This window comes from Equus asinus, chromosome 20 (genome assembly GCF_041296235.1).
Source record: "Equus asinus isolate D_3611 breed Donkey chromosome 20, EquAss-T2T_v2, whole genome shotgun sequence".
Lineage (NCBI taxonomy): Eukaryota > Metazoa > Chordata > Mammalia > Perissodactyla > Equidae > Equus > Equus asinus.
Window position 1 is genome coordinate 11909371 of NC_091809.1, and position 27684 is coordinate 11937054.

The window sequence follows — 27684 nt, forward strand, 5'->3', positions numbered from 1 at the left end:
AGGAATCAGTGGTGATGAGTTGACACCCCCTGGTGTGGGGGGGCTGCTGGGAGGGGCTCTGGGGGCTGGGAACGTCTGCTCCCTGCTCTGGCCCAGGGGGATGAGCTGCTCCGTAAATGTTGATTCTGGAGGCTGCAGCCTGGGCCTCCCTTGCCCTGATCCTCGGGCCTCCCTCCCAGGGGACCTGGCTGGCATCTTCTTAATGCCCTCGGGGACCCTCAACCTGGGCATGAGCTGCCCCCCAGGGCCCCCACCTCGAAGGTCCAGCCCGTCCGACTCAGCAGCTTTCCCAGAACAGTTCCTCCAGCCCCACCGAGCAACCTTGGTCTCCTCGTCCTAACCCGCCCCTCGTTACTGCCCCAGAGGGGTTCTTCTTCCTTTTCTGGTTTCTTACGCTGCTGTCAAGAAGGCATAAAAAGGGCAAACAGGGAACCGTCTCCCTCCCCCCGGCTGTCTGTACTTCCCTCTGGAGATGTGCGTCCCTCGGACACCTGTGCATATTTATCCATTTCCTTTGCCCCTTTTTAGTCTTTTTTTGCACGAATGGCAGCATCTTTTTCTCTGCTACATAGTACTCCACAATGGCCCAAATGTCCTGCTTGTATCTGGGGTACATTTCCAGGTGTAGATTTTTGGGACCAACCGTGTCCTCTGCCAGTGTCACAGGTGGCCATGTCCCCAGAGCAGGTATCTACCAACCACTGCCAGCTGGGGTCTGCGTGGCAGCACTTGGAGCCCCAAGAAGGTCAAGTTCTTTGAAGAATGGGCATCTTGTAACCGCCAGATCCCAGGCATCTCTCACTTCTCTTAACCTTCCATGGCTCCCCGGTGCCCCAGGGGACGGCTCCTTGCAGCCCCAGCGACACTCGGGGCCTCCACAGGGGGCCGGCCTCACCGCAGGCCTGGGCCCACCCACATGGAGCCCCAGCCCCTCGCAGGGTCAAAGTCACCGCCTGCCACACGCCTTATTCCCTTGTCTCTGTGCTGCGTTTCTGGCCACGAGGTCAGGGGCCACAGCAGCCTCCAGGCCTCCAGGCGGCCTTCCCCTCCCGGTCTCCGCCCGCAGCCCCCCTCCCGCCGGCCCCTCCTGCGCTCTCGCCCTGACCGTGAGGGGTGAGGAGGGAGCGGGGGAGAGGGGTGCTGCGCGGGGGAGTGGAGGGCGCGCGGGGGAGGGAGGGCGGAGAAGAGGCGGGGTCGGGGGTGGGGGGGCCGCGGGGTATAAATGCGCGGCGTCAGCAGAGGAGCCGCTGAGCCCTGCGGAGCCGCCCTCCAGACCCTGTGGCCTCCAGCCGAGACCCTCCCCGGGCTCCGCGGGCGCATCCCCGGCGGGCGGGCGGCAGGAGGAGAGCCTCCGCGGGGATCCCGGGGCGCAATCCCCGAGGGCGACCAGGAGGAAGAGGGCGGCGAAGCCATGCCCGCGGTGGCGACGTGCGGACCCAACGCGTCCTGGTGGGCGCAGGCCAACGCGTCGGGCTGCCCGGACCGTGGCGCCAACGCCTCAGACGATGGGGACCCCGCGCCGTGGTCGGTGGACGCCTGGCTGGTGCCGCTCTTCTTCGCCGTGCTCATGCTGCTCGGCCTGACGGGGAACTCGCTGGTCCTCTTCGTCATCTGCCGCCACAAGCAGATGCGGACGGTAACCAACTTCTACATCGGTGAGCGCCCGGGCGCTGCGCCCTGCGTGCGCGCCCGCCTGCCCGGCCGGGGGGTCAGCACGAGGGCGGAGCGCACCCCTGGCGGTGCATTGGGCCCTCCCCATAGAGCTCTCTCCCCAGCAGGGCTCCGGGAACTACTGTCCCCCGAACCTTAGGCTAGAGGTCGCCAACTTTGGCGTTGGAGGGTTCCCTGGGGGCTACAGTAGATAAAAGGGAGGTTGGAGAGCTTGGCGCATGGAGAGCTCACCCCTGTCGCTGGAGGAAGACGTCCGATTGAAATGTGGTTCTTACAAGACGGTACCCCACGAAGAGAAGGAGGGTGGAGGAGGGACCGCTTGGCCCGGGGCCCCCCAGTTTGCTGCCTCTGCCCCAGTGGCTCGGTTTGCACCTTTGTGTGATGGGGGTGGGGGTGGATTACCCGGCACAGGTGAGTGTGCAGTGTTCTCTGTTCTGTGGTGGTTGCTGGGCGAGCACCCCTGTCTTCAGTGTGCACAGGAGGAAACTGAGGCTCAGGGGGACAGAGGTCTGTGCATGCTCTCCCAGCCCGGACGGGGTTGGGGGGCGGTGGTGAGTCGGGCAGATTGTTGCTTGAATAGCTATGAAGCCGGTGCTCGGGGACGTTTGAAACGTCAAAGGGGGAGACTGGAGGGTGCCCCAACTTCTCTGCCCGAGGGCGTCGGGGGCCTGCCCCAGCCGTCCTGCTGGTCCCTCGGACGAGGCGAGGGCTAGGGGGCTGGAACGGGGCGCTGAGTGGCGCTGAGGCCCGAGCGCCCCGCGTCCAGCCCCGCGCGTGCCCCGCCTTCAGCCAACCTGGCGGCCACAGACGTGACCTTCCTGCTGTGCTGCGTGCCCTTCACGGCCCTGCTCTACCCGCTGCCGTCCTGGGTGCTGGGCGACTTCATGTGCAAGTTCGTCAACTACATCCAGCAGGTGCTTGGCTGCGGGGCCCGGCCGGAGCCGGGGCGGGGGCGGGGCCTGGGGACCGTGGGCGGGGCCTGGATGGAGGCGGAGCCTGGGAGGTGGGCGGAGCCTAGGCAGGGGCGGAGCCTGGGCTGGGGCGGAGCCTTGGAGCCAGGGACGAGTCTGGGTGGGGGTGGAGCCTGAGAGCAGGGGGTGGAGTCTGGATGGGGCGGAGCCGGGGCAGGGCGGGGCCTGGGAGCTGGGGGCGGAGCCTGGGCGGAGGCAGAGACTTGGAGCTGGGGGCGGAGTCCGGGTGGGGGCGGAGCCTGGGAGCCAGGGGCGGGGTCTTGGTGGGGGCGGAGCCTAGGTGGGTCGGGGCCTGGGAACCAGAGGCAGAGCCTGAGCCTTGGAGCCAGGGACCGGTCTGGGTGGGGGGTGGAGCCTGAGAGCCGGGGGTGGAGTCTGGATGGGGCGGAGCCGGGGCAGGGCGGGCCCTGGGAGCCGGGGGCGGAGCCTGGGAGCCAGGGGCGGGGTCTTGGTGGGGGCGGAGCGTAGGTGGGTCGGGGCCTGGGAACCAGGGGCAGAGCCTGAGCCTTGGAGCCAGGGGGCGGGGTCTGGGTGGGGGCGGAGTCTGGGAGGTGGGCGGGGCCTGGGGCGGGGAGGCGGAGTCTAGGTTGGGGAGGGCAGAACCTGGGCCCAGATGGGGCACAGCGTGGAGGAGGTCGGGGCAGGGAGAGAGTCTGGGGTGGGTGGGACAAGGTGGAACCTGAACCAGGTCGGGGTCGAGGACTATGCGGAGAGACAGATAGGGAGTCCTGGGGGCCGGAGTGGGGTGGCCGTGGGCCCCAGGAGGGTGATTGGGCCCCGCGGCTTCTTGCCCCGCCTGTCCCGCGATCCTAGGATGGCCCTGCCTCTCCGTGTCTCAGCCTTGGGGTCTCCGTGGACCCCCAGTGGTCCCCTCACTTCCCCGGCCATGCTGGGCTCCTCTCTGGTATCCCCTCCTCTCCTGTCCCTTCAACTTGTGGCCCTGGGGACCCTCCCTGGACACGTTCCGGTGCGCCTGAGTGGTTGGACATGGGGGGGGGGGTGTGGACCCTCAGAGTGGGTGGGGACAGGGCAGGCCGTGGACCGGGCAGGGGCCCACGCGCCGGCTCCTGGGGCTCCCAGGTCTCCGTGCAGGCCACGTGCGCCACCCTGACGGCCATGAGCGTGGACCGCTGGTACGTGACGGTGTTCCCGCTGCGCGCCCTGCACCGCCGCACGCCGCGCTTGGCGCTGGCCGTGAGCCTCGGCATCTGGGTGGGTGAGTGCACGGCGGGGGGGAGGAGGGGGCTGCACGGAGGTGGAGGGACAAGTCCTCGAGCTCCGGGCTTCCCCCCCCAATTGCCCCTCTCCGGCCTCGGTCGTGCATCTGGGCAATGGGCGCAACAGTGACCCCTGCGAAGGGCTACTGAGGGCGCGGGTGGGGGCGACCCAGGAGGCACTCAGTGCGCGCTGCTCGGGGAGGCTCTTGGGGAGACCAGCGCCCTGGACCCCTCGCGCCCCCTAGTCCCCCGGAGAAGGTCTTCAGCCCGGCCTGTGGTGCAGGCTCGGCGGCCGTGTCAGCGCCGGTGCTCGCCCTGCACCGCCTCTTGCCCGGGCCGCGCACCTACTGCAGCGAGGCCTTCCCCAGCCGCGCCCTGGAGCGCGCCTTCGCGCTCTACAACCTGCTGGCGCTCTACCTGCTGCCGCTGGCCGCCACCTGTGCCTGCTACGGGGCCATGCTGCGCCACCTGGGCCGGGCCGCCGTGCGCCCCCCGCGCGCCGACAGCGCCCTGCAGGTGCGCGGCTGGGAGGGGGCGCGCGGCCAAGCTGTGTGTGTGGGGGGGGAGACACGAGGGAGGGGTCCCAGGGGGTGGCACGGTGGGGGAGCTCTGAGGGGGCTGCCCCAGCCGACCCTCAGCCTTCCCTCCTCTCGCCGCCCCCCCCCCCACCCCCAGGGGCAGCTGCTGGCGGAGCGAGCGGGCGTCGTGCGCGCCAAGGTCTCGCGGCTGGTGGCGGCCGTGGTCCTGCTCTTCGCCGCCTGCTGGGGCCCCATCCAGCTGTTCCTGTTGCTGCAGGCGCTGGGCCCGGCGGGCGCCTGGCACCCGCGCAGCTACGCGGCGTACGCGCTCAAGACCTGGGCGCATTGCATGTCCTACAGCAATTCGGCCCTCAACCCGCTACTCTACGCCTTCCTGGGCTCCCACTTCCGTCGGGCCTTGCGCGGCGTCTGCCCCTGCGCTCCCCGGCGCCCCCGGCGCCCCCGCCGCTCCGGACCCTCGGCCGCCGCCGCCGCCCCCCCGCCCCGCGCCGAGCTGCACCGCCTGGCCGCCCGCCCGACCCCCACCGGGATCCCAATGGAGCCGGGAAGCGGCGGAGGGGGCCGCGCAGGCTGTGCGTCCTGAGGGAACACGCTGCCCCTCTCTGAGCCTTCTCTGGAGATGGGCCCCTCGGGAACAGGCGCTCCTTGAACAGCACCTGCTATTATTCTGTTATTAATCTATTTTTGTCCCAGATAATTGTCATGAACTTGTTTTGTCCTCTTGTAACGTCTGGTACGGATTTGCTGTGCTGTTCGCTGCTATCGATATCGTAATTATTGTTTCTGTATTTCCTGAAAGTGGAGATGCTTTGATGCTGGCCCCTTCAAGGAAGCGTCTATAGAAATTTCTGCACACGGGCCTGTGGTCGACGGTAAGATTGTAAGATGCGTCGCACTCCCAGAGATGTTAAACCGTGAACCCCATGTGTATCTTAAAATGGATGAAATAAGGCGTCATTATTAATAATGTACCTGTCCTGGCCGGGAACGTGGTGGCTGCCGTCGGTCCCGTGAGTCCTCCTGGGGGCTCAGGGTGCAGAACCACCCGTGTGAGAAGCAGATCCACTGCTTCGTAACAAACCACCCCAAATGGAGAGTCGCAGAACAGCATCCGTGTCACCTCCCAGGATTCTGTGGTGTGGCTGCGCTCAGTGGGCGCTTCCCATCCCCCACGCGGGTGGGTGGGGGTGGCTCACCTGGGGACCAGGAAGCCTCTGGCAGAGTCACACTGCATCTTTGGCAGAAATGTGCAGGAAACGGTGGAAGTTGCAGGACCTGGAGGCCCAGACTCACAGGTCCCAGCAGCCACTGCTACCCCATTGACGGTTTGGGGGTGTCAGAGACCCCCCCCCCACGATTGGAGGCGGGGGGTAGACCCACGTCCTGGTGGGATAAGCTGCGTGTGTGTGCGGGCGAGAATCAGTGAAGCCACCCACGACGGCCCTGCAGGCCACAGGCGGAGTCGCCCCGAAGAAGGACCGCCTGTGTCTCGGAGGCCCCAATCCTCACAAATTATGTGGGGCCGTCCTGGGCCCCCAGACAATCCAGATTTGCTGAGATGTTAATAAGACCGAGAGGGCAGAACATGGCGCCATTCGGACCCTGGCCTGACCCTTGCCTGTTCCGGTCTCCAAGACCCGGCCTGGGGACTGGGCTGGACACAGGGTGGAAATTCTCCCCTTGGCCTGCAGGCCCTGCCCACCCCCTGCCCCTCCCCACTCTCCCCCAAACCCGCAGTCTCTCTGCGGCTTCCTGAACGGCTGGGCCGCTGTCCTCCTCGCTTCTGGGCCTTTGCACATGCAGTTCCCTCTGTTGTGCCAGGTGCATCCTCGCTCATCCTCCAATCAACTTGGCTGCCCCCTCCTCCGGGAAGCCCTCCTGGCCCCCTCCAGGCTGGGTCAGGCGCCTCGTTCAGGCCCAGTGCTGCCCCCCTCACAGCTCTGACATCCTTGGGCTGTACCTGCCGGGTGCCTGTCTGACCTGGTCCCCACTGTGTCCCCGGGGCCCAGCACACAGTAGGGCTGAATAGATATTTGTGGGATGAATAACCAAGTGTGTCGTGGGGACTAAAAGAGGAGGTGTGTGCAAAAGGTGGGGTGTGATTTCTGTGTGAAAAATGAATAAAAAAAAAAAAAGTAGGGCTGGTCCCATGGCCAAGTGGTTAAGTTTGCACACTCTGCTTCGGCGGCCCAGGGTTCTGCCGGTTTGGATCCTGGGTGCGGACATGGCACCGCTTGTCAGGCCATGTGGAGGCGGCGTCCCACATGCTACAACTAGAAGGACCCACAGCTGAGAATATACGGCTGTGTACCTGGGGGATTTGGGGAGAAAAAGGAAAAATTTAAAAAAAGAAACATTAAAAAAAAAGGTAAAGGGGGCGTCCTGAGTAATCAGCTCAGAGAGATGAAAACTTCCGTCCGCACACAAACCCGCACAGATGTCGGCAGCAGCTTTATTATCAAAAGCCCCAAACTGGGGACACCCCAGGCGTCCTTTGGCAGGTGGGGGGTGAAACCCGCTGTGGTGCATGCATCCCACGGAGCACCGCTCAGCAGCACAAGGTCGAGAACATGCCACGGACACACGCAACACCCCACGTGGCTCTCCGGGAATCTCGGCAAGCATGAAGGACCCACGGGTGACACAATGTCTGGTTCCATCTGGGTAGCAGCTGGAGGTGACGACATCGTGGGACTGAGACAGATGCGTGGTTGTGGGGCTAAGGGATGACGGGGAGGCGGGCGGGCAACACCTGGAGGTGGACACTCGAACCTACCCAGGTGACAAAGTCGCAGAGAGCTAACCACGCTCACAGGTCCCAGGAAAAGAAGATCTGGGTCAGATGGGAGGGTGGCCTCAGTGTGGGCCTCCTGGTGGCCATGCCGTGCCCCGGTTTTGCAAAACGCTGCTGAGTTACTGTCGGGGCAGCTGGTGAAGGGAACGATGGAGATGGCTCTGCAGGAGAGGCTACAATTATCTGGAAATAAAAAGTAAAATAAAATGGTGTTAAAGGCTCGAAAAGGACATTCAGGAAGAGGAATCATTTCAAAACTGCAGACCCAGGGCGTGCCCTTCGTGGATCCTCACGTCCTTGTCCTTTCAGCTGGGCACTGTTCCCCGTGCCAGGTAGCCACCGCGCCCCACACCTCGCCTCACATGGAGCCCCTGGCTAGTCGTCCACGGGGCCAATAAGTGGCAAACGACCCAGGGAGCTGCAAAGTGGCAGCAGTAGAAAGGGCTGTGAAAGGAACATGCACGTCCGTTGTAAGTAACTGGGAGGCTGACCTTGGTGGGGGCCAGTCGAGGAAGGCTTTCTGAAGGAGGTGAGTCCGAGAAATGTGAAGCGAGCCCAGAGCTGGGGGAGGATCGCACCGGACAGAGGGAACAGCCGGTGCAAAGGCCCTGAGGCAGGATATATCTGGTGGATTTGAGGGGTAGCAGGGAGGCAGGTGGGGCTGGAGGGGAACGAGGAGGGGAGAGGGGAGGAGGTGAGGACAGAGGTGGTGGGGACCTTGCCAGCAGCGGAGATGAGTTGGGTCTTTCCCGTAGGTGGGCGACGGGAGCCATGGGAGGCTTCCAAGCAGGGAGGGACGTGGTCTGAGGCAGGCAGAGATTTTTCCAATTACTATTTGATGGCGATGACTATTTTTCTGATCTTTTGGGCTGCCAGGACCAGGCATCTGCCGGGAAAGCCCATCCGGGAGGGGATGCGGATGGGCCCCAGGGGATATGGGGATAAACCCCAGGCGTCTGGTTTAATTTCAATTTCAGATAAACAAAGAAAAATTTTTCAATATTTGCGGTAAACTTAAAATTATTTGTTATCTGAAATTCAGATTTAACCGCGAGTCCCGCGCGCTGTCCAGCAGCCCCTCGTGGAGCAGAAGGAGCTCCAGGGGACGACAGCCTGGCTCCGCGGGCTTCAGTTTCCCCGCCTGACCCGGGGAGCTCGTTTCCAGGTGAGACGGCACCACCTGGCGGCCGCCCGCGGGTCGCTGGCCCCGCCCCTCCTGCGAGCCACGCCCCCTTTAGGCCCCGCCCACCGCAGGCCCCGCCCCCAGGCCGCAGCCCCGCAGGTGCCCGGCAGGTGGCGCGCGCACCCCGCGGAGGGGTCTCGCTTCCCCGGGCGATGCCACCAAGGTGTCCCCAGCGCCTGGGGGGGGGGGGTGGCCCCGGTGTCCCCCAACCTGCACCCCCGGCTGAAAGGCTCCCCGCGGCCACACGGGGCGAACAGAGCCGCACTACTACTCATTTCCCGGGTCCTCGGCCCTTTTTGCTTCGCGGGGTCCCCTTCTAGGAAAAAAATGTTAAAAATTGTTATTTGGCGTAAAGACGAATATCATTCAGGCTGGATCCGCTATAGAAGATACTCGCTTTTTTCTTCTCATTTTCAAAGAAGTTAGGATGACATTCTCCCGGACCCTGGCTCCCAGCGACAGGCAACCTGGAGGTAGCACGGGTGACAGCAGAGGGCGGGGGTTACCGGGTCAAGGGGCGCCCAGCAACCCCCCTCCGGGCTTTTTTGCTTTGGGACACCGAGATGGCGAGTAGTTCGGTTTGCCCTGCAGCTCTGTGTAGACAGACACCCAAAATCCCGTGGGAGGAGAGAGGAGGGGCGGGGACACACGGATTCATCCATCAAACAACACGTATTGAGCTCCACTGTGTACCAGGCCAGCCTCAAGGCTGGGGACCCAGCCGCCGGCAGGGCCAAGTAGGTTAAGTAAATAGAGCTGTTTTGAAACAGAAGCCTTTCGATGGAGATAAAGGAGGGCGGCGTGATGGGGTGATGGGGACTCTGGGAGGTCGTGGTGGGGGGTCGCTCCTAGGGGCGGACGTTCCAGTTGGAGTCGGGAGAAGGCACCGGCCATGGGGTGACCCGGGGAGGGCGGTTCAGGCAGCGGGAACAGCCAGTGCAAAGGCCCGGAGGTGCGACTGTGAGGAGGAAGATACGTGGGAAGGTGGCCAGTTTGGGATCCAGCGGAACTTTTAAGAGGATGCCGCCCACCCCTGAGCGGACAGCAGGATGAGTGACTGACTCAGGGCCTGGGTGAGGATCAGGCTGGTTTTTGCCGGGGGGGGGGGGTGGGGGGGGGACGGACATCCAAAACCCACAGGGGCCCCACAAGATGGTCAGGCCAGGAAATTGTATAGGGCTGGGGTAGCTGTACTCATTTCCCAGCTTGAGAAACAGAGACCAGAGACGGGTCTGCACTAACCTAAGATCACACAGCCAGGACGCAGCTGGAACCTGGGCCTGCCGCCCACCCCAGTGGAGCCAGCAAGTCTGTATCAATTCCCAGCTCCCTCCTGGGGCTAAAAATAGAAGCCCCGTGGCTGGAGGCAGCTTGGGATCCTGCAACCCTTCACCCTCCCGGGCCTGGCACCTCTGGGGAGATAGCACCCAGCTCCGCGGGGACCACAGCGTCCCTTGGGAGGGGGAGGGGCAGCACCCTCCTGCCCTTCAGGGTTCCCCCCACTGCCCCCTTCCCTTTGAACAGGGGGAAATGTAATTCTCAAAACTACTGTGCCAGGAATGAATTCCATTTTACAGAAGGGGAAACTGAGGCACAGGGAGGCCCACGCAGCTGCCGGGTCGCGACACCCCGGGGTGCATGCTGATCTGTTGGGCTCTCTGGTGCGGAGGGGGCTGTTCGGCACTGGCTCCTCTGTGGGCGCCTCCCCTGCCCGGCTCACCTGGGGCTCCCCACGCCCCCTCCGCGGGCAGAGGTCTGTCCCTCCCCGCGGGGGGCGGGGAAGCAGCTGGGGTGGGGTGTCTAACAGCCTGAAGGGGGAGGCCTCCCTGCCACCTGCTGCCATTAGGCCACACGCAGCCCCGGGGCCGGGGCCGGAGGGTTGGGTCCCTGCAGGGCGTGGGCGGGACTCCGGCCCTGGGGTGGGGGCGGCTCTCCCGCGCCCATCCCTCGGGCTGGGGAATCCCAGAGCCGGCCTGCGATGGGGGGGGGGCCCAGAGCAGATGGCACGGCCGAGAGCCACAGGGGAGGGGGAGGGGCTGTCCACGCCCCCCCCCCTCAGGACCAGGACTCCAGCCCCACCCCCCGGGGACCTCCGAGAAGTGGGGGGCCCTCGGGGGGGCCCTGCCCGCCTCCCGTGCTCCCCCGACTCGGCTCTTATCTGGGCTGGAGCCTGGGCGCCTGAGATAAGTAAGCCCCAGGGGTCGCCTCTGGGGCTCAGACCTCCCAGCTGAGCCCACTCCCCGCCCCCCCCCCCCCCCCCGAGCTCCCCTACTACTCCGTGCCTCAGTTTCCCGCTCTTCGCAATGGGGACATTAAGAGTCTCGCTACGCAGCGGTGTCAATGAACCTGGGCACATGGCCGGGCCGCCGGGCGCTCAGAACACGGAGACGATCGTTCAGTTCTTAGCGCCCAGAAAACCAGCGGGTGTCGCCTCCCGGACGGGGGGGCTGTCAGGTTCCCCAGAGGGGGCGACATCGGGGGAGAGGTCGTCATGATTTGGCGACCGGCCTCCGGGGACCCTGCGCCCCCCGCCACCCCCAGGCCTCTGCGGGTGCCAGGCCCCCCTGCAGCCGCGCCCTCTCGGAGGCCCGCCCCTCCGCGCCCCCCGCGCGGGGCCCCCCCGGGTCTCTATCCCCATTTTACGGACCTGCAAACCGGGGCTCGGCTGCCGGGCGCCGTGTCTAAGGGGCAGGGGTGAAACTCCGAGCCCGGCAGGCCCCTCCTAGGTGCTCGGTGAGATGGGGGAGGGGGTCGTCGACCCGGCTCGAGGCCCCCACCCTTCCGCGGCCGCCCGGGCGGAGGCCCAGCCCCCCTCCCCTCCCCCGCGGGCGCTCCCAGCCCCGCCCGCGCCCTGGGCGCCCTGTGCGCTCGGGGCCGCGGCGCGCACTTTGCCCACCTTCCCTAGGCAGGGGGCGGGGCGTCCCGCGTCGCTGTTCCCCTTCCTTTTATTATTTATTATCATTTAAAGGGGCCGCGACTTGAAAATTTCCGTCCAGTCTTCCCCCCCCTCCCCAACAGCCCCGGGGCCGGTGGCGCGTCGCCGGACCGAGCGCGGGGCGCGAGGGGGCTTCGGGGAAGGGGGAGGGGGCCTCCCGAGACCCCTCCCCGCGTCCCGGGCCGCGGCGCTGAATCACCGGCGAGGTATTTGCATCTGAGAGCGATTTGTCACCCGGTGATTTGTCTGCGGGGCGGTGAGCGCGCCGGCGGGGGGAGGGGAGGGGCGGGGGAGGCCGCGCGCGGGGAGCCTTTTACCAATCGGGTCGGATGGGGGTGTAGACGCGGACTCGGCTGGCGGCTCGGTGAGTCGGCGCGCGGCACAAACCCGGCGGCGGCCGGCAGCCAGCAGCGCGCAGCTCGCGGCCCGGGCGGGAGGCCAGGCGCGGCCGGGGCAGGGCCGGACGCCAGCGCGGGGCATGCGCCCCCCGAGCGGGCCCTGCGCCCCCCGAGCGGGCCCCGCGCGGTGAGGCTTGGGGGGGGCGCGCGCACTGGCCTTTTAAACCGCGCGTTCCGGTCTCGGGTGGGCGCAGCGCGCCGTGGAAACCAATGAGCGGGGTCCCCAAAGTTGGGCAGGGACGTGGGTGGGGGGTCCAGCGCCGGGAAGGCGATCCTAGGGGGTCGGAGTTGGGGCAGTTTGCTCGACGCCCCCCCCTTGGAGACCTCACCCCCTACCGTATTGCGCCGGGGACGCGCGGGGGCGATCGGGGGTCGCGAGCGCGCGCTCCCCCCTCCCCAGCGGAAGGAAATGGTCTCTCGGCGCGCGCGGGGGGCTGCGCTCCCGGTTCTTATTTCATTTTTTTCTCCCCGGAATCGGGTGTTTTATTCGAGAGCCCCGAGGGCGCGGAGTGGGAGCGCCGGGTGCGGAAGGCCGTTCCCTGGCGACCCTCCCCAGCCCGGACGGTTTATTTATAAAGTGTCGGCTCCCGGGCAGAAGGGGGCCCCTGGAGGGGACACCACGGTCCCCAGGTCCCCGCGCCCGGGATAAGGGGGTGGGTTCGGCCCGGGGCCCCGGCTCTCTGGCGGGGATCCCCGGGAAAAGCCCCCCCGCCTCCCCCCCCATCCAGTGCCCCCCAGACACAAAAGCGGGCGCAGGAAGCCCGGGGAGCGCGCGTTTGTCAATCCAACGTTCGGCGGCCGACCCCAGGCGGCGGGTTTGTCAATAATCTTCCGTTTTTAGTCGCCCCGGCCGGAGGGGTTGCCCCCCCCACCCATGCAAATCGGCCGCTTTCCAAGAAGCCTTTGAAATCCGGACTGGGGTTTTTGTCGTCTTATTTCTTCTTCTTCAGTTCTGCTCGGCTCACTTCCTCCGGGCGGGGGGGGGGGCGGGCGCCCCCGTCCCGACTCCCCGAGCCCCCTCCCCAGCTCTTCGCCCCGCCCTCCCCCGCCCTCCCCCGGGGTGGAGTGAGGGGCCCCTTTCGCCACCCGCGGGCCCCGGCCTTGCACAACTCTTTAAATAACTGTGTTTTGCAAGGCCCGGCCTGAGCGGGTGACCTCTCTCTCCGGGAGGCACTGGTGGGGGGGGTGGGGGGTGGGAGGGTGTGGCCCGGGATCCCTCCCCGCCCCCCTAGCCAGGTCCCAACGACCACCCAGCGCCCCCCCATCCCCGCCCCGGTCCCTGCCTGGGAATGCCTCTCCCCCGGGGTTGTCATAAAGTGGGGGTAGGGGCCGAGGACAAAGGGCTCTTGGGGGGAGGGGTCTGGAGGGGGTGGGCGGCACCAGCTGAGGGTTAATGGCGGCCACTGGGGGCCCGGGCCCGGCCCAGGGGGGCCCTGGGGTTCCCACCTGCCCCCTCCACCAGCCTCAGCGTGGAGACCTGCCCCGCTCCCCTCCCCCACCCGGCGACCCGGAAGGGTCATTAAACCCAGCAGGCCGGGAGGGGGGGGCGTGGGGGGGAGTGGCTTCCTCTGGCCTCTTCCTTCTGCCCCCCAAAGAGGGGGGGCGTTGCCTGGAGCGTTTCCGTGGGGAGGGGGGGGTCCTCTCTTGAAGTTGTCAAAGGTGGGGGAGGGGCGGCGGACCGGGGCGAGACACTGGGCCAGAAATGTCCCCTCAGCACTTCTTGGGGCTGGGGGGGGGGCGACGCGGCCAGGCCCCGGGGTGGGGGGCTGGGTGCCGTTTTCTGCCTCCCAGGACGAGCCTCCGCTGGTCACTCTCCAGCCCTGTGGCCTCTGAGAGGGTCTTTGTGTCCTGGAACCCCTCCCCTGCTGGACACCCAGGTCCTATGGGGACACGTCTCTCCCCCCTTCCCCACAGGGGCCCCCCCGACCCACCCAGTCCCCGTCCAGCTGGGAGCCCAGGGGGTCTGGGTGAAGGGTGTGCAGTCCAGGAAGGCCGAGGGCCACCCAGCTGCCCGTGGCTCTGCAGGGCCCCTCTCTGACGGACGAGGCTGGGGGGTCTACACTGCAAGGCTCCCCCCTCTGGGTGGGATCAGGCTGCTGTTTCAGGCCACCAGAGGGGTTGGGAGGGCGCCCAGCCTGGTGTCTGAGCATCAGCCAGCTGCCAGGAGCCTCTGCCCTCGGCCGGCCCTTCCCGCATGGGGCCGTCTGCCCCAGGAGCGGCTTGCAAGCCTCTGGGGTCCCTTTGCTGGGTTAGGGGCGGCCTCCTGGGTCCCCCCTGCCCCCCGCTGTCCCCGTGGTGTGCCATCTGGGGTGTCCCTGCCCGGCCTGTCGGGTTCTGCCTGGTCTGTTTTATTGGCGGCCTGGGCGGGTGGGGGTGTGGCCGGGGTTGGGCGGGGGGCTGGGGCGGGATGGCGTCCTCTCATCTCCCGGTGGTGCCAGGCTGGGCCGGGTTCCGGAGCGTCCCTCGCCGGAGCCCCCGCGAGGCCCTGGCAGTCAGGGTTGCCGGTGGTCCGAGAGGACCCCGGGCTCGGGGCAGAGCGCCTGGCATCCTGGGAGGCCGGCCCCACTTGGGGTCCCCAGGGGCCGGGGGACTCCCCCAGAGAGAGTGCGTGGGGCGGTGGGGGAGCCTCCCAGACCCGGGTTTGAACCCCAGCCCGCGTGTGTCCTCCGCAGGGCTTCTCCGAGCCTCGCTTCCTCGTCTGTAAAATGGAGACCCGCGGGCGCCCCCGTCCTTAACCGCCACGGCCCCACCGGGCGCCCCCTTAGCCGTCACAGCCTCGCAGCGTCCCTGCTGAGCACAGAGAGGTGAGCGCTGTCCGGGCGCCCCTTTGCAGACGGGGAAACCGAGGCCTGGAGAGGAGGAGGCTCGGGGACGAGATGAGAGCACGAGTGGGGCGGTTCGGCTCAGGGCCTGTATCCAGCAGGTGCTCAGTCTGCGTCAGCCGTGTCTCTTAGCCTGAGAGAAAGGGGGGTGCCTGAGCCCCCGGGACCGGGCTACACCGGCCTTGGTGCCAACAGCACCTAGAACTCGGAACCGGAACCCGGAACCCCCCTGGATTCCAGCGCCCGGTAGCCGGCCGCGGCCAATCCGAGGCGGGGAGCGCCCTGTCTCCCCCCCGCTGTTTATGAAGCGGTGATCCAGGCCCTGTCCCGGGAGCTGTGGCCGGCGACCGCGCGCTTCTCTGTGGCCCAGACGGGTGGGGGCCTCCTCGAAACCCTTGGGGTGCGGGGTGACCCCCACTTCCCAGCCCGCTGGAGGGCGGACGGAGGGGGCCGGATGGGGAGGGCTCGCTCCTCCCTCCGCCTCCAGGGAGGCCTCCAGGTTTGCACTCTGTTGGGGCCCGAATGGGAGGGATTTTCCCAGAGGCCTTTGCGGTCGACCTCTGGGGAAGATGGGGACCGAGGAGCCCAGGTGGGGTCTGACGCTGTCTCTTGCCGCCCCCAGGTTTCTGCGAACACGTGAATGAGCCGCATGCCAGCCGCTGCCCCGGCCTGAGAAGGAGGCGCCCCCCCGCCCGCCCGGCGCTGGCATGCCCCGCCAGCCCTCCGCCTGAGCCCGGCGGCCCCCGCCCCCGCCCCCCGCCACCCTGCACTGCCCCGGCTCCCCCGAGGCCCCCACACTGCAGTGCGGCCGGGCCCCCTCCCCGCAGGGGCCGCCCCCCTCCGGCGCCCGGGGCGGCCCGGCCCGCAGGGCCATGAAGCTGCAGGCCGTGATGGAGACCCTCCTACAGCGCCAGCAGCGGGCGCGCCAGGAGCTGGAGGCCCGGCAGCCGCCGCCCGAGCCCCCCGCCGGCCCCCCGGCCCGCGCCCGGGCCGCCCCCGAGGAGGACAGGGAGCCGGAGCACGCCCGGATGCAGCGCACGCAGATGGCCGCGCTGGCCGCCATGCGGGCCGCCGCCGCGGGCCTCGGTCACCCGGCCAGCCCCGGCGGCTCCGAGGACGGGCCCCTCGGCTCTGAGGATGAGGACACGGCCCGGGAGGGGGCCCCTGGCTCGCCCGCCCCGCCCGCCCGAGGCAGGGAGGCCCCGGGACCCGCCGAGGGCGACAGGCACTTCGAGGACGTGGGCTCTGACGATGAGCTGTGAGTTGGGGTCGCGGACTGAGCGAGAGTTTATTGAGCGCTTACTGTATACCATGCAGCTGGGGGCCCTGGGGACACGGCCGTAAAGGAAGGACAGACCCTCTGTCCCCCTGAGCGCCGAGGCTGGCGCCATCCCGTAGAAGTTTCCGGTGACGGTGGCCACATTCTCCACATGCGCGCAGAGTTGGGGAGCCGCCAGTCCTGACTGCTGCTGAGCGCTCAAAACGTGGCCGGTGCAGCCGGAGGTCCGAGTCTGTAGCTTTATTTCATCTTAGTTTCAGGGGAACCGGCCGCATGTGGCCGTCGGTTGGCCCCTTTGGGTCCGACTCAGGCCCTGAGCCGGGCGCTGGCGAGTCCCGGGTGGGATCCTTCTGGAAGGACGTTTAACAAGCAGAGAAGCCCGGGGGGACGTGGGTGTGATCAGGGGGCTGCTGAGAAAGCAGAGCAGAGGGGCGGTGGAACGGTGTGCCTGGAGGAGGGAACGGCGTGAGCAAAGGTCCTGGGGCAGGAAGCGCTTGGCATTTTCAAGGCCTACAAGGAGGCCTTGGGGGAGAGGCAGGCGGGGGCTGGGGTCCACGGGGGTCCCCGGAATTGGGAAGCAGAGTGTGGCCAGGCCCTGAGCAGGGGGTGCTCACAGGCCCTCTGGGCAGCCGGAGCAGCTGGTCAGAGAGGGAAACCGAGGCTGGGACGGGGAGCAGGGCGGCCCGGGGCCGTGCCTGACCTGTGCCCTCTGCCCGCTCCAGGAAGCCGAAATGGGAGGAGGAGGAGGAGGAGGAGGAGCTGGAGGAAGAGCTGGGGGACGAGGACGAGGACGAGGATGAGGATGAAGAGGAGGACTACGAGGATGAGGAGGGGCTCGGGCCCCCCGGCGCCACCGGCCTGGGCCCCGCAGCCCTGTTCCCCCGCAAGGCCCCGCCGCCCCAGGCCTTCCGCGGAGACGGCGGGCCGCGCGCGCTGGGCGGCCAGGAGCGGCCCGGAGGCGGGCCGGCGCCCCCCGGGGGGGCCGCACACACGGCACCGCCCCTGCAGCCGCCCGACCACGGGGACTGGACATACGAGGAGCAGTTCAAGCAGGTGGGCCCGGGCGCGCGGCCGCGGTGGGCGTCGGGGGCGCGGTCGGAGGCCTCGGCGGTGGCGGGGAGCCCGGGCCCTGGGGGCCGCGTGGCCGTGGACGGCGTGGACAGACGGTGGCTCCGCGGGCGGGCGGGCGGCCGGGGCAGAGGAAGTGGCCGGCGGGCGGGGGGCCTTTGAAGTGGGGCCGCGCGGGGGCCGGGCAGATGGAGACCAGATGGCGGCCCCGCTCGCATTCCAGCCGCGGCCAGCTGGGCCCTGCCCGACCTCCGGCGGTGGCGGCGGCGGCTCTGGCCTCGGCCGGGCTCATCGGGCGGCCCCGTCGGGGACGCCGGCCCCCAGGACCAACCGTGAGCCCCCCCCACCCCGGGACGGAGCGCGAGGCCGGGGCCGGAGGCAGCTTCGAGGAACGCGCGGGCGGGGCTGCCTGGCCTCGGGCCGGGTGCTGGCACGCGGATGGCGGTGCGGCCGGTGGAGTGGCAGACGTCACCGTCACCTCCTCAGGGCGTGGCGCCCGCGTGCGGACGCCAGCCTGAGCCTCACCCGCCCTCTGCCTCAGTTTCCCTCCCCGTCCGAAGGAGACGCTCGGCCGGCTGGGTGGCTGCATCTGTCTGGCGGACGAGGAGAACCGAGGCGCGGTGCTGGGGTGTCGGGGTGTTGGGGGGCCCCCAGCTCCCGGGATCTTGGGCTCGAAATAACACGAACGGGCCCTTTGTGGGGAGGTCTGTTGACTCACTCGCCGCATCCTTGCCGTCGGCCCAGGCGGGCGACACCCCCGGCCTCACAGGGTCACGGCCGGGCCCAGAAGGAGGGACGAGGCCGTGTGGCCCTTGTGGGGTCAGAGGTCCCCAGGACCCCCAGCCATGCCCAGCGGCCCAACACCGACAGGAGGGGGGTTTGGGCGGCCGGCCTGGCCGGGACGAGGGGTCAGATGCCCTGACCCCAGAGCCCCCTCGGCGTGTCAGGAACAAAGGGCCGTAGGAGCCATTGTCCACTTGTCAGACGAGATGATGATGTCTGGGGACGCCCAGGGTCGGGCTCGGGTGGGGAAACTGAGGCCAGAGCAGGCAGGGAGCGCCCACCACCAGAGGCTCTGCTCCCCTGCTGTGGGTGGAGCGGGTCAGTCAGCAGGTGGGTCATGTTTAAGGATGTGGGGCGATGCCACGCGGTCCGGCAATTTTCGCTGGGAGGCGGGAGGCCCTCGGGTGGGACGTTCGGGCCGAGCCTGTGGGAGCAGGAGCCGGGCTCAAACCGAGGAGACGGCTGTGCAAAGGCCCCGGGGTAGAAGCGGGCTACGCTCGTGTGTGGAGGCCGGATGCCACTGGGCCTCGCGGAAGGGGGCGGGAGGGGACCCGAGACGCCGGGGCCGAGGGAGGTCGTGGGCAGGCGGGATCCTATTCCCGGCCCGTCTGCGGCGGGTCCAGCTGCCGGCGCTGCCCTCGCGCCCAGCTGGCCGGGCACCTGCGCAGCCAGTGTCAACAGTGGCCTGGGCCCAGCCGGCCGGCAGATGTCGGCCGTGTTGACTCTGGCGCCCACCCCACCCCCTTCCTGGCACGTGGCAGCCGGGCCGGCCGGCCGCCCACTTGGCACCGCGTCTGTCTCTTCCTCCGCGGTCTTGGCAGGGCCTGGGGCCGCCTTCCGCCCGCAAACCCTCGACAGCCGGGACATCCCGCCGTCGGCCCCGGGGCTGGGGGGCAGCCAGGCCGGGGAGGGGCCGGAGCCACGGGCTCGGAGCCACGAATCTTTCCTTGAAGACCCGGAAGCTCGCGGCCGTGGGGACTGGACGCGCACGGGGGGAGCCGGCTGGGGATCGGGGTGCATCGCGGGCGGTAATTAGGATCTTGGCCTCCCGGTATCGAATGTGGCATCCCGGTGACCTCCCGGGGGCTTCCTGTCGCCGGCACGGCTGCGCCTGGGCTCTGGGACGCGCCACCGTGCGGCTTGAAGCCGGCGGGCTCTTAATCACAGATCTTCAGCCGCTTGTGGATTCCAATCCTTAGTCTCAACAACTCATGTGAACGTGGGGTCTTTTAACAGCTTTATTGATGTGAAATTCACGTAATTTACCCACCGAAAGTGTGTCATTGAGTAGTTTTTAGTGTATTCGTAGGGTTAAGCAGTTGTCGTCTCTATGTAATTCCAGAACATTCCATCCCCCAAAATGAACCCCGACCCTCCCAGCCCCTGGCCCCCACGAGCCCACTCTCTGTCTGTGGATCTGCCTGTTCTGGACGTTTCACGTCAATGGGGTCACACGCCGTGTGTCCTTCTGTGTCTGCTTCTCTCCCTGAGCGTCGTGTGTTCAGGTCCGTCCACGTGCAGCCGTGTCAGGGCCTCGCTCCTCTTCATGGCTGCATAATATTCCAGCGTGTGGACGGACACGTGTGTGGGTCCGTCATCTGTTGGTGGCACTCTGGTCGTGTCGTGTCCACGCCGGCCGTCGGGAGTCGTGCCGCGGGGACACGCGTGTGCACAGGCCCGTGTGTGGGCGTGTTTTCAGTGTCCTCGGACGCACACCCGGGAGTGGAATTGCTGGGTCGGGTGGCGACTCTGTTCCCCCTTCTGGGGACCTGCTGACTCGTCGGCAGCCGCTGCCCCGTCTCACGTTCCCGCCGGCCGTGCTCGGGGCTCCGGTGGACGCCCGCGGCTGTGACCGGGACTCTGGCCGTCTCGCCGTGGGTTTGGTTTTGCGTTAAATGTCGCGATGTTTCCCGCTGCCCGAGGTGACGTCCACTCACGGCGTCACGTGGCAACGCGGAGGTGACGGTTCTGGCTGACGTTGTCGCCTGGCTGGTGTGAGCGTCTCATGGATCCTCCCTGGATCCCACGGTGGGGAGGGGTTGCTTCCATTGTGCAGATGGGGAAACCGAGGCACGGAGTGGTGCAGTCACATGGGGCAGGTGTCAGAGCGGGGATTTGACCTCGAGGGTCGGCCCGCTGTGTGGTTTGGGGCAGCCTGGGGGCCTCTCTGAGCCTCTGTTTCCTCCGTCTGAGATGGGGCCGCTGGTCCGGGGCCGAGGCCCATCTTGTCTCGTTCCTTCTGGGCCTTTCAGCTCCCAATTTCTTTAATTTTGGGAAACACCTCAATACATTTTCCGCTCCATCTTTGATCCCAGAAATAGCGCTTGATCCCACTCTTGTAGGGAGAAGAAATGGAACATTCCAGCCACCCCCGGCTGCGGGTTTTCCGGGCCTTTCTCTATCCGTTGACGCCCAGAGATGTGGTGTTGTCACCCAGCGTCTCTGTTGTGTCGGAATGTTCCGGGTCTTTGCAGCTAGGGCTGTTTCCCCTGTGGGGCCGACCCCGGCACTCGGGTCTGTTTTCCTGCCGTGTCCCCATTGTAGACGATACACGGTGGATGTCTTTGGGTTCACAAGGGGGCCCGGGGCGGGGTGGGGATGGGAAGCTGGCGTGGCAGACGTCTGCTGCGTCCCGCCTGGGAACCCTGCAGGCTGGCAGGAGCCAGAGTGGGATGGAGGCAATCCCAGCCCTGAGGGTGGGGGCTGGGCTGGAGGAATGGGGTTGAGGGGAAGGCTGCCCGGACGAATGGGTTCTGCAGATGGGGCTTTGCCGGATGTGTAGGAGTTCGCCGGATGGACAAAGGATGGGGTCTGTGTCTTGGAGCGGTGTGGCTGGAACATAAAGGGGGTCGAGTCGGGCTGGACAAACCAAAGGTGGGCTCGAAGCGGGGGAGCCTTGACGGGATTTGGAGCCGGGGAGGCAGAGAGGTTGGGAGGACCCTTCTGGGGTCCACGAGCCAGGGAGGACGGGAAGAGACCAGCACTTCTGCAGGGCTGTGTGGGGCTGGGGGAGAAGGACGGTGATGTCCCGGGGGAGGAGTGTGGCCCGGGCGGAGGCCTGAGGTCAGGCTCTGGGTTCTGAGCCTGGCGACCTTCAGCTGGTGCGCCCGAGGCAGAGCGGGCCGGGGACCAGGCCCCATGGGTCCCGTGGGCCGGCTCAGGCGCCGGGCGTCTTCCCGGGGTGCCGGGAGCCCCGGCTGCGTGTGGCGGGAGGCGGGGCGGGTGCCGGGGAGCCCCTCGGGAGCCCAGCCGTCCCCGCCCGGGCAGCGCCCGCCTCATCAAAGGCACTGTGGCTGCTGGCGCGGAGCCAGCGGGCCGAGGCGGGCGGGGGGGGGGCGGCCCTGGCATCGTGCCCCCGCCCGTGCCAGCCCTGGGAACAGCACTGACTCAGCCGGAAGAGCCTTATCTGGCCGCGCGCAGCCACCCGGCCGCCCGGTCACGCCGTGGGGTCACCGCCGCGGTGTCCTGGCCCCACGCCCGCTGTCGGCTACCCGGCCTGGTGGCTGCCGCCCAGCGCCCGGCCCGCCCCACGCTCCCTAATAACACACGCGGCCGCCGAGGGAGCGCCCGGCGCCCCGGGTCAGGGGTGGGCGTGGGCGAGCCGCGTGGGGACTGGCGGCAGACGGCGTGGGGACGTGGCGGGCGGCGGGTGGTCCCCGTGGGTGTCGTGCGCGGGCACCGTGGCTCACGTGTCCCCGTGTCTGCTGTGGTTTGCGTGTGCACCACGTGACGTGGACGTGTCCTGAGTGTGGCCCCGGGGTCTGGACACCCTCACGGGGGCGTGTCGATGCCGGCGCCTCGCACGCTCGCCGTGTCTGTACCTGACGGGGCAACGGCCCCGTGGCTGTTTGTTTGCACGTTGCACGTGGCTGCGGGGGGCTCGGTTCCTTCCTCTGGTCACACGCTGCTGTGTGATGTTGGGCAGGAGCGTGCCCTCTCTGATCCTGAGGGGATGCTGGGCAGGCTCGGTCCACTCTGTGCCTCGATTTCCCCTCCTGACACAGAGACCCTTCAACTCCCTGAGCTTCCTGACCTCACAGCCGCCACCACCCGGGGTGACTCGTGGGGGCGCCCGCCTCTCTGTCTGCGACGGCCCAGCACCCCCATTTCCATTCACGTCGCCCGGCCGGTGGGTAGGGAGGCTCCCAGCCGGGTCGGGGGTCCCGGCAGGCGGGTGGGCACGCGTGGGGGCGGGGCGCCGACCGCCCCTTCTCCGCCCGCCCAGCCGCGCGCAGGCGGAGGACAATCGGGGGTCACGGGGTTAAACGGTAACCAATCTGGCCATTGAAGGCCGGGCGCTCAGGGCCGGCGGGGGTCTCGAGGGGCCGGGGGCGGGGGGAGCGAGGTCGCCCTGCGGCGGGGTGACCCCGAGCCCGGGGACCGTGTCCTGAGAGGGGGATGGACGCAGAGCAGGGGCCGCGCGACCTCGAGGCAGGAGAGACCCTCCGTGGACCGTCCCCCGGGGTCGGTTCGGGGCAGCGCGTGTCCCCGCGTGTGTGCCCGTCTGAGCCGGTCCGGCCGCCGGGCCTGGGGACGCGGCTGTGAACCCGACGGACGGAGGTGGCCGCGGGGCGGAGGGGGCGTGGGCGGCTGAGGGCGGGCGCGTCTGTCTGTGCGTCCGAGTCCGGGTGGCGCCTCGCGGGGTCGGGGTCCCTGTGGGCTCGGGGTCCCCCCCCCGACGGAGGCTGAGAGCCGGGGGGCTGTGACCCTGTGACCCGCACGGCCCCTCCGGTTGGTCCCCACGCCGGCCACCGGGCTGCGCGGCTCCTGGAGAGGAAACGGGGCCTGAGGTCGCCTCCGGGGTCGTTTGGCTCTTTGATGTCGTCGCAGCTGTGCCCACCTCCCACCGGGCCTCAGTTTCCCCGTCTGTGAAGCCCCCCCAGGAGAGTCCGTTCCGGAACTTTCCGGGGCACCCCGGCTCGTCTGCAGGAGGACACCCAGGGGGATGTTTAATTTCGGGGCCCCGGAACCCCGTCCAAAATGCCCCAAAAGAAGCCTGGATGGCGACGTCGTAATTGCTGGGCTGGGAGAACATTCTGGATCTTTGACTTCTGGCCCTGAGGCCCCCCCACCCGCCGCCCCGCGTGGTCTTCCCAGAGCTGCCCGGGGGCTCAGTCCTGAGTCCTTTCAGTGGAGGGGCCCCGCGTGGCTGGCGGTCTGCTCCGCGGTGGGGTCGCCGGCTTTGAGTGTCCTGTGCCGCCTCCTCCGGGCAGCCTTCCCAGAAGCATCCTCCTCCCGCCTCTGGCTCCCGTCATCCCAGGTGCGTCCTCCACGTCAGGCCCACTGGTGTCCCCGTGGGCCTCGGTTTCCCCAGCTGTGACACGGGGCTGGCAGGCGACCCGCCTGGTCCTCACCCCCGTCTTCCTGGAGCTGGACCCTCTGCCCTGCACGGTCAGCCCCCACGGTCCCCGGGGGCGCCCCCCCCCACAGATGAGAGGACGGAGGGTCAGGGTGGCCCTGGTCCCACAAAGGCCCGGCCCGGACAGGGGTCCAGCCTCAGGGCCGTTTCCCCGGAACCCGCGGCCCGGAAATCCAGGAAGAAGCCGCTTTGAGCGTCGGCTTCGCAGCCCAGCCTGTGGGACTCGCCTCCGAGCTCTTTATTAATATCCGCGGTGGGTGGGGTGCCGTGTCGTCCGAGGGGGACGCGCGCCGGGCGGGGTGGGGGGGCGCCCAGCGGACAGATGTTCCGGCCCTGCCCAGAATCACTTCCCCAATTTCCCGCGAGCCCGGGGGGCCCCTCAGCATCTGCGTGGAGGAGGCCGCTGACGGGAAACGAAAGGGCCGCGTGGCCGGCGGGCGGGGGTGCCCCCGGGGGTCAGGTGCACCCGAGGGCGGCCGGTGGGAAGAGCCTCAAGTCGCCCGGCGGGCATGGATTAAGCGCCTGCTGTATGCGGGCAGCGGGGAGCGACCCTGCCCGTCCCGGGTCCCGCTCCCTCGCGCCGTCTCCCCGCCGGCCGGGGGCTCCCGAGGGGCGTCCGGGTCCCTCTCGGGCTCCCCGCGTCCCCAGCGTCCAACACGGGCCTTGACATACAGCAGGCGCCTAATAACGGCGGCACGTCGGCTGCCCCGGCCGCAGCCCCGTGGCTGCCATCTCCTCCGGGTCCTGTTGTGGGAGTTTCCAGAACAGAAAAAAGCCTTAGATGCAAACCCCGCGGTGCCCGGCCGGCCTTCTGAGATGGGTAAACTGAGGCCTGGGTGCAGGCGGGGAGGGTTCCGGATTCCGTGTCCTTCTGCCCGCAGCCGACCTCTTCCCGCAGCCCCAGCACCGATCCAGCCTCACTCATTGTCCGTCTGTCCGTCCCGGCTCTGGGGTCCCCGTGGGGAGGGGGCGTGACCTCGGGCCGCGGAAAACGGGGCGCAAAACGCCTGATGTGAGGCTGGTCCCCGGGCGCGTGCGGAGCCCTCCCCGCCTCAGTTTCCCCGTGTGGGAGCCGCCCCGCCCGCCCTCTCCCAGCAGCCCTGGGCGTTTCGTGAACGGGGGAGGCCGGGCCCCCAGGGACGCGCTCCGGCCCACCTGGCCCGGCAACGGCCGCGGGTGCTGAGTCATCTCGAGGGCGCAGGGGCCCCGCCAGGCCCCATAGTGGGAGCGGGGGCTTTATCGGGGCCGAGGGGGAGGCCGGCGGAGGATGGGCTGCAGGGGGCGAGGCCCCGGTGTCCGCTCTCCTCCGTTCGCTGGTGGGTGCCTGCTGTATACCGGGAGCCGCGTCTGCACCCACCGAGCCCGATTCTGCCCTCAGGGGCTCACATCTGGGTGGGAGAAAGTCGAGAAAGAAACTGTCCCAAAATAAGCTCATGGCCAGGTGACCGTGACCGAAGCTGGGGCGTGGGGAGCAGGGAGTGTGACCGCAGGGCTGCCCCGGCCTGTGGGCCGGTGCCTGGGGGTCAAGCCAGCTGCGCGAGTTAAAGAGGCTGGAGCTGGAGGAAGGGACTCCGTGTGGGGGGGACCAGCACGTGCAAAGGCCCTGGGGCAGGAGCGGGTGTGGGGAGCAGCGAGCTGCCCGTGTGGCTGGAGTGAAGTGAGTGAGCAGGAGACAAGCTGGAGACGTAGTCGGGGGACCGGCCGGCTGGAAGTTTGGGGTTTCTCCTGAGAGCAATAGGGAGCCACGGGCAGCTTTTGAGCAGGGGGCACACAGCCTGATCTCCACGTAAAGATTTTAAAGCCCCTCGGACCCGGCACCCCGGGAGGCCACCAGGAGGAAGCGTTGTCGTCTGATGCAGCGCCCCGGTTGCTGTGGGTGTTTCTGGGGTGGGGGGTCGGGCGTGAGAACCGGCTGAGCCGACCTCTCAACTTTGTCTCTCGAAGTTTCACTCTGCTGACAGGTTACGATGAATCAGTTCTCGTCCAAAACCCCAAAGGGGGAGAAATAGGTGCGATTAGACACTCGAGCTCTTAGCACGATTCACGGCGCACGAATCCTGAGAAGGTGGAACAGCCCAGATGTCCGTCCACCGAGGATGGACACACACGCATGGCCATCCACATGCTGGACTATTACGCAGCCGTGAAGAGGAGCGAGGCCCTGACACAGCTGCACATGCCAGGGGCTGGGGAGGGGGTGGGGGTGACTGTTGATGAGGACGGGGCTGCTTTTGGGGTGATGGAATGTTCTGGAATGAGCTAGTCGTGCTGGTTGCACAACGTTGTGAATATACTAAATGCCATTGACCTGTACGCTTTAAAATGGTGAATTCTGGGACTGGCCCGGTGTCACGGTGGTTAAGTTCTCATGTTCTGCTTTAGCGGCCCAGGGTCCGCAGGTTCGGATCCCGGGCGCAGACCTGGCACCGCTCATCAAGTCACACGATCGCAGCGTCCTACATAAGATAGAGAAAGATTGTAACTGATGTTAGCTCAGGGCCAATCTTCCTCACCAAAAAAAAAAAAAAGTGAATTCTATGTTTTGTGAATTTCACCTCCATAAACATCTTCCTAAAGATTTGGAGGGAAGCAGGTGAGGTTCGAGCTCCAGCCCCGAGGCCCCGCCCGCGGTGGCATCTGTTTGTCCCCTCTGACCCTCAGCCGTGGGAGTCGCCAGGCCGGCCCCGGGGGGGCGCGGGGGCCCGTCGGGCTGTGGCAGACGCGTCCCCGTGGAGGAGGACGACCCCGGGTCCCCGTCAGCCGTGCCGGACGGGCCGAGCGCGCCGTCCCAGAGCCTTCCCGTCCGCGGGCGTCCCTGCCGTTTCCGCGTTGGCCCCGATCTGGGTCCCGTCCGGGACGGCCGCCTCCCCCCGGGTCCCCCGCCAGCCCAGTGGCCGCGGCCCGTCCCGAGGTGGGGCCCCACGGACTTTGGAGCCGCTGGGGTGGCGGGAGGGGGCCCAAGCAGACACCGTGAAGGGGACAAAGGTTGTCCGGGGGCCCCGCGGGCGGGAGGGCGGTTTCTTTACAGCCTGGGCCCCTCGGCCTTGGGCCGGACGCCGCCCTGTGCTCCCCCCGCGGCTGCCGGGGACCCACATCGCTGCCCAGCTGGGGCGTGTGGTGGCGCCGTGACCTGTGCCTGGCCCTCTGGGGGCGGGTTTGCCGGTGGCCACAGGGCCTTGTCCTCCTGACTGACCTGCAGGCTGCGGGCTGGGCCGGGGGGACCCCACAACGCCAGGGTCATCTTGGCCTGGTCAGCACTGTCGCCCTGCTGACCCCGGCCGTGGTGGTGAAGATGCTCACCATTCCGGGGACCCCCCCTCCCCGCCCGCGGCTCCCACCCCCTCAGGGGCTCCCCACACCCCTGCGCCGGCCGAGCCTCGGTGGTAAAGCAGAGGCAGGGCTGAGGGGGGCAGGAACAGCATTTCAGGAGCAGGAACAGCCCGTGCAAAGGCCCTGAGGTGAGGGCGGTCACGTCTCGCTGGGGAAGCGGGGACGAGGCCGTGGCTGGAGCGGAGGGAGGCGAGGGCCAGCGTGAGAGGCGAGGTCTCTGGGGCCGATGGGAGCCATGGGGGACTGCGGGGCCGGTGGGACGTGGAAAAGTCCCTCTGGCTGCTGAGTCGGGGGGGAGGCGGAGAGGGGCTGTCAGTCCCATGTGCTCTGTGCCTCGGTTTCCCCTTCTGGGAAGTGGGTGGTGCTGGGGACGAGAAGATGGGCATGTGGGCCGTCCGACCTTGGTACCTGGGGGATAGACGCCCCCCACAGCCGAGCCGGGTAGGAGCTGGGCCCAACCCGGGGACCCCGCCCGCTGCCCGGGAAGGGAGCCCTGCACTCAGGGGCACGCCTGGGACTCGGGGCGGCCGGGCGGCCCAGCCCATGTCGCCCTGAGAAGTCAAGGTCCTTTTAACGAGCGTTTATTAAGCAACTGCTGTATGTCCAGTTCTGGGCAGAGTTGGGAACAGCATTCCAGGCGGGAGGAACGGCCAGCGCAGAGGCCGGGAGGTGGGGCCCCGCGCCTGGCGGTTTGAGGAGCAGCGCGGCTGGGGCGAGGGGCCCACGGTGGGGTTGGGGTCCTCGGGTCGGGCAGGGGCCGGAGCGAGACTCCCGTGGTCAGAGTGGCCCAGGCCCGGCCCGGGAAATCAGGCTGCGGGCAGGGCGGAGTGGGCTGCTCCTCTTGGCCCTCAGCCCGCGGGAGGGGTTTCCGGAAGTTTCCCCCGTCCCCAGCCCGGGTTTGCGGCTCCGGGTCTGGCGGCACCGACGCGCCCTCTGGTCCAGCCGTGGAGGGGCCGGGGCTCTGCGGCGACGTGTCGTGCGTGGCCCAGCTCTGTGACCTGCGAGCCTGGTGGGGATGGGCAACCGGGCCTGGTGCCCTTGGGGGGGGGGGCCTGGACACCGCCATGGGGGCTCTCGACACTGTTCCCTCATCCCTGGGGCCTGGCGGGCGGGACACGCCCCTCAGGGGTGGGGAACTTGGGGCCGGAGCTCCATAAAGCCGGGCGGCCTTTACTGCCGGCTTTGTTGGCCGCCCGCAGCAACGGCCATTAAAGCCGTTCCTCCCCCCGCAGCTGGGGGCCCTGCGCGGCCCCCTTTACGGCCCTGCACAATGCCCCGCCACGGGGGTCTGACCATCCCGCCCACTCTGCCCACCATTTGGCCTGGGGGTTAACG

The 27684-nt window shown here is 68.1% G+C and overlaps 2 protein-coding genes and 1 long non-coding RNA gene across 8 annotated transcripts in view; 2 read left to right on the top strand and 1 right to left on the bottom strand.

Annotated features, from left to right (window-relative positions):
* The first annotated feature begins 1253 nt into the window (after positions 1-1253).
* On the top strand, positions 1254-6733 carry KISS1R (KISS1 receptor). The gene is made up of 5 exons (XM_044753649.2): positions 1254-1655; positions 2461-2585; positions 3723-3858; positions 4143-4375; positions 4535-6733. Exons 1-5 carry the CDS (start codon positions 1412-1414, stop codon positions 4979-4981), a joined length of 1185 nt encoding a protein of 394 aa, XP_044609584.2. The 5' UTR covers positions 1254-1411; the 3' UTR covers positions 4982-6733.
* Positions 6734-6836: 103 nt separating this feature from the next.
* Positions 6837-11200, bottom strand: LOC106834259 (uncharacterized). Its single transcript, XR_006517017.2, has 3 exons — positions 11023-11200; positions 7175-7375; positions 6837-7069 (listed from the first exon to the last, which is right to left on the bottom strand). It is a non-coding gene; the product is annotated as an uncharacterized lncRNA (long non-coding RNA).
* A 174-nt stretch (positions 11201-11374) lies between these two features.
* ARID3A (AT-rich interaction domain 3A) overlaps positions 11375-27684 on the top strand; it is a 28651-nt gene continuing 12341 nt past the window's right edge. Inside the window, exons 1-4 of one of the 6 annotated variants that reach the window (XM_070491585.1) lie at positions 11376-11516; positions 14381-14512; positions 15153-15788; positions 16532-16862. In XM_070491585.1, the coding sequence (XP_070347686.1) occupies positions 15403-15788; positions 16532-16862 (717 nt within the window). In that variant the 5' untranslated portion in view covers positions 11376-11516; positions 14381-14512; positions 15153-15402. The other 5 variants (XM_070491586.1, XM_070491584.1, XM_070491587.1 and 2 more) reach the window with 5 other exon arrangements.

Bases quoted from the DNA above. Each gene is read 5' to 3' on its own strand.
- KISS1R (XM_044753649.2), top strand. From the start codon at position 1,412: ATGCCCGCGGTGGCGACGTGCGGACCCAACGCGTCCTGGTGGGCGCAG. The intron at 1,656-2,460 runs GTGAGCGCCCGG...CCCCGCCTTCAG, and splicing joins GGTAACCAACTTCTACATCG to CCAACCTGGCGGCCACAGAC. The intron at 2,586-3,722 runs GTGCTTGGCTGC...TGGGGCTCCCAG, and splicing joins TCGTCAACTACATCCAGCAG to GTCTCCGTGCAGGCCACGTG.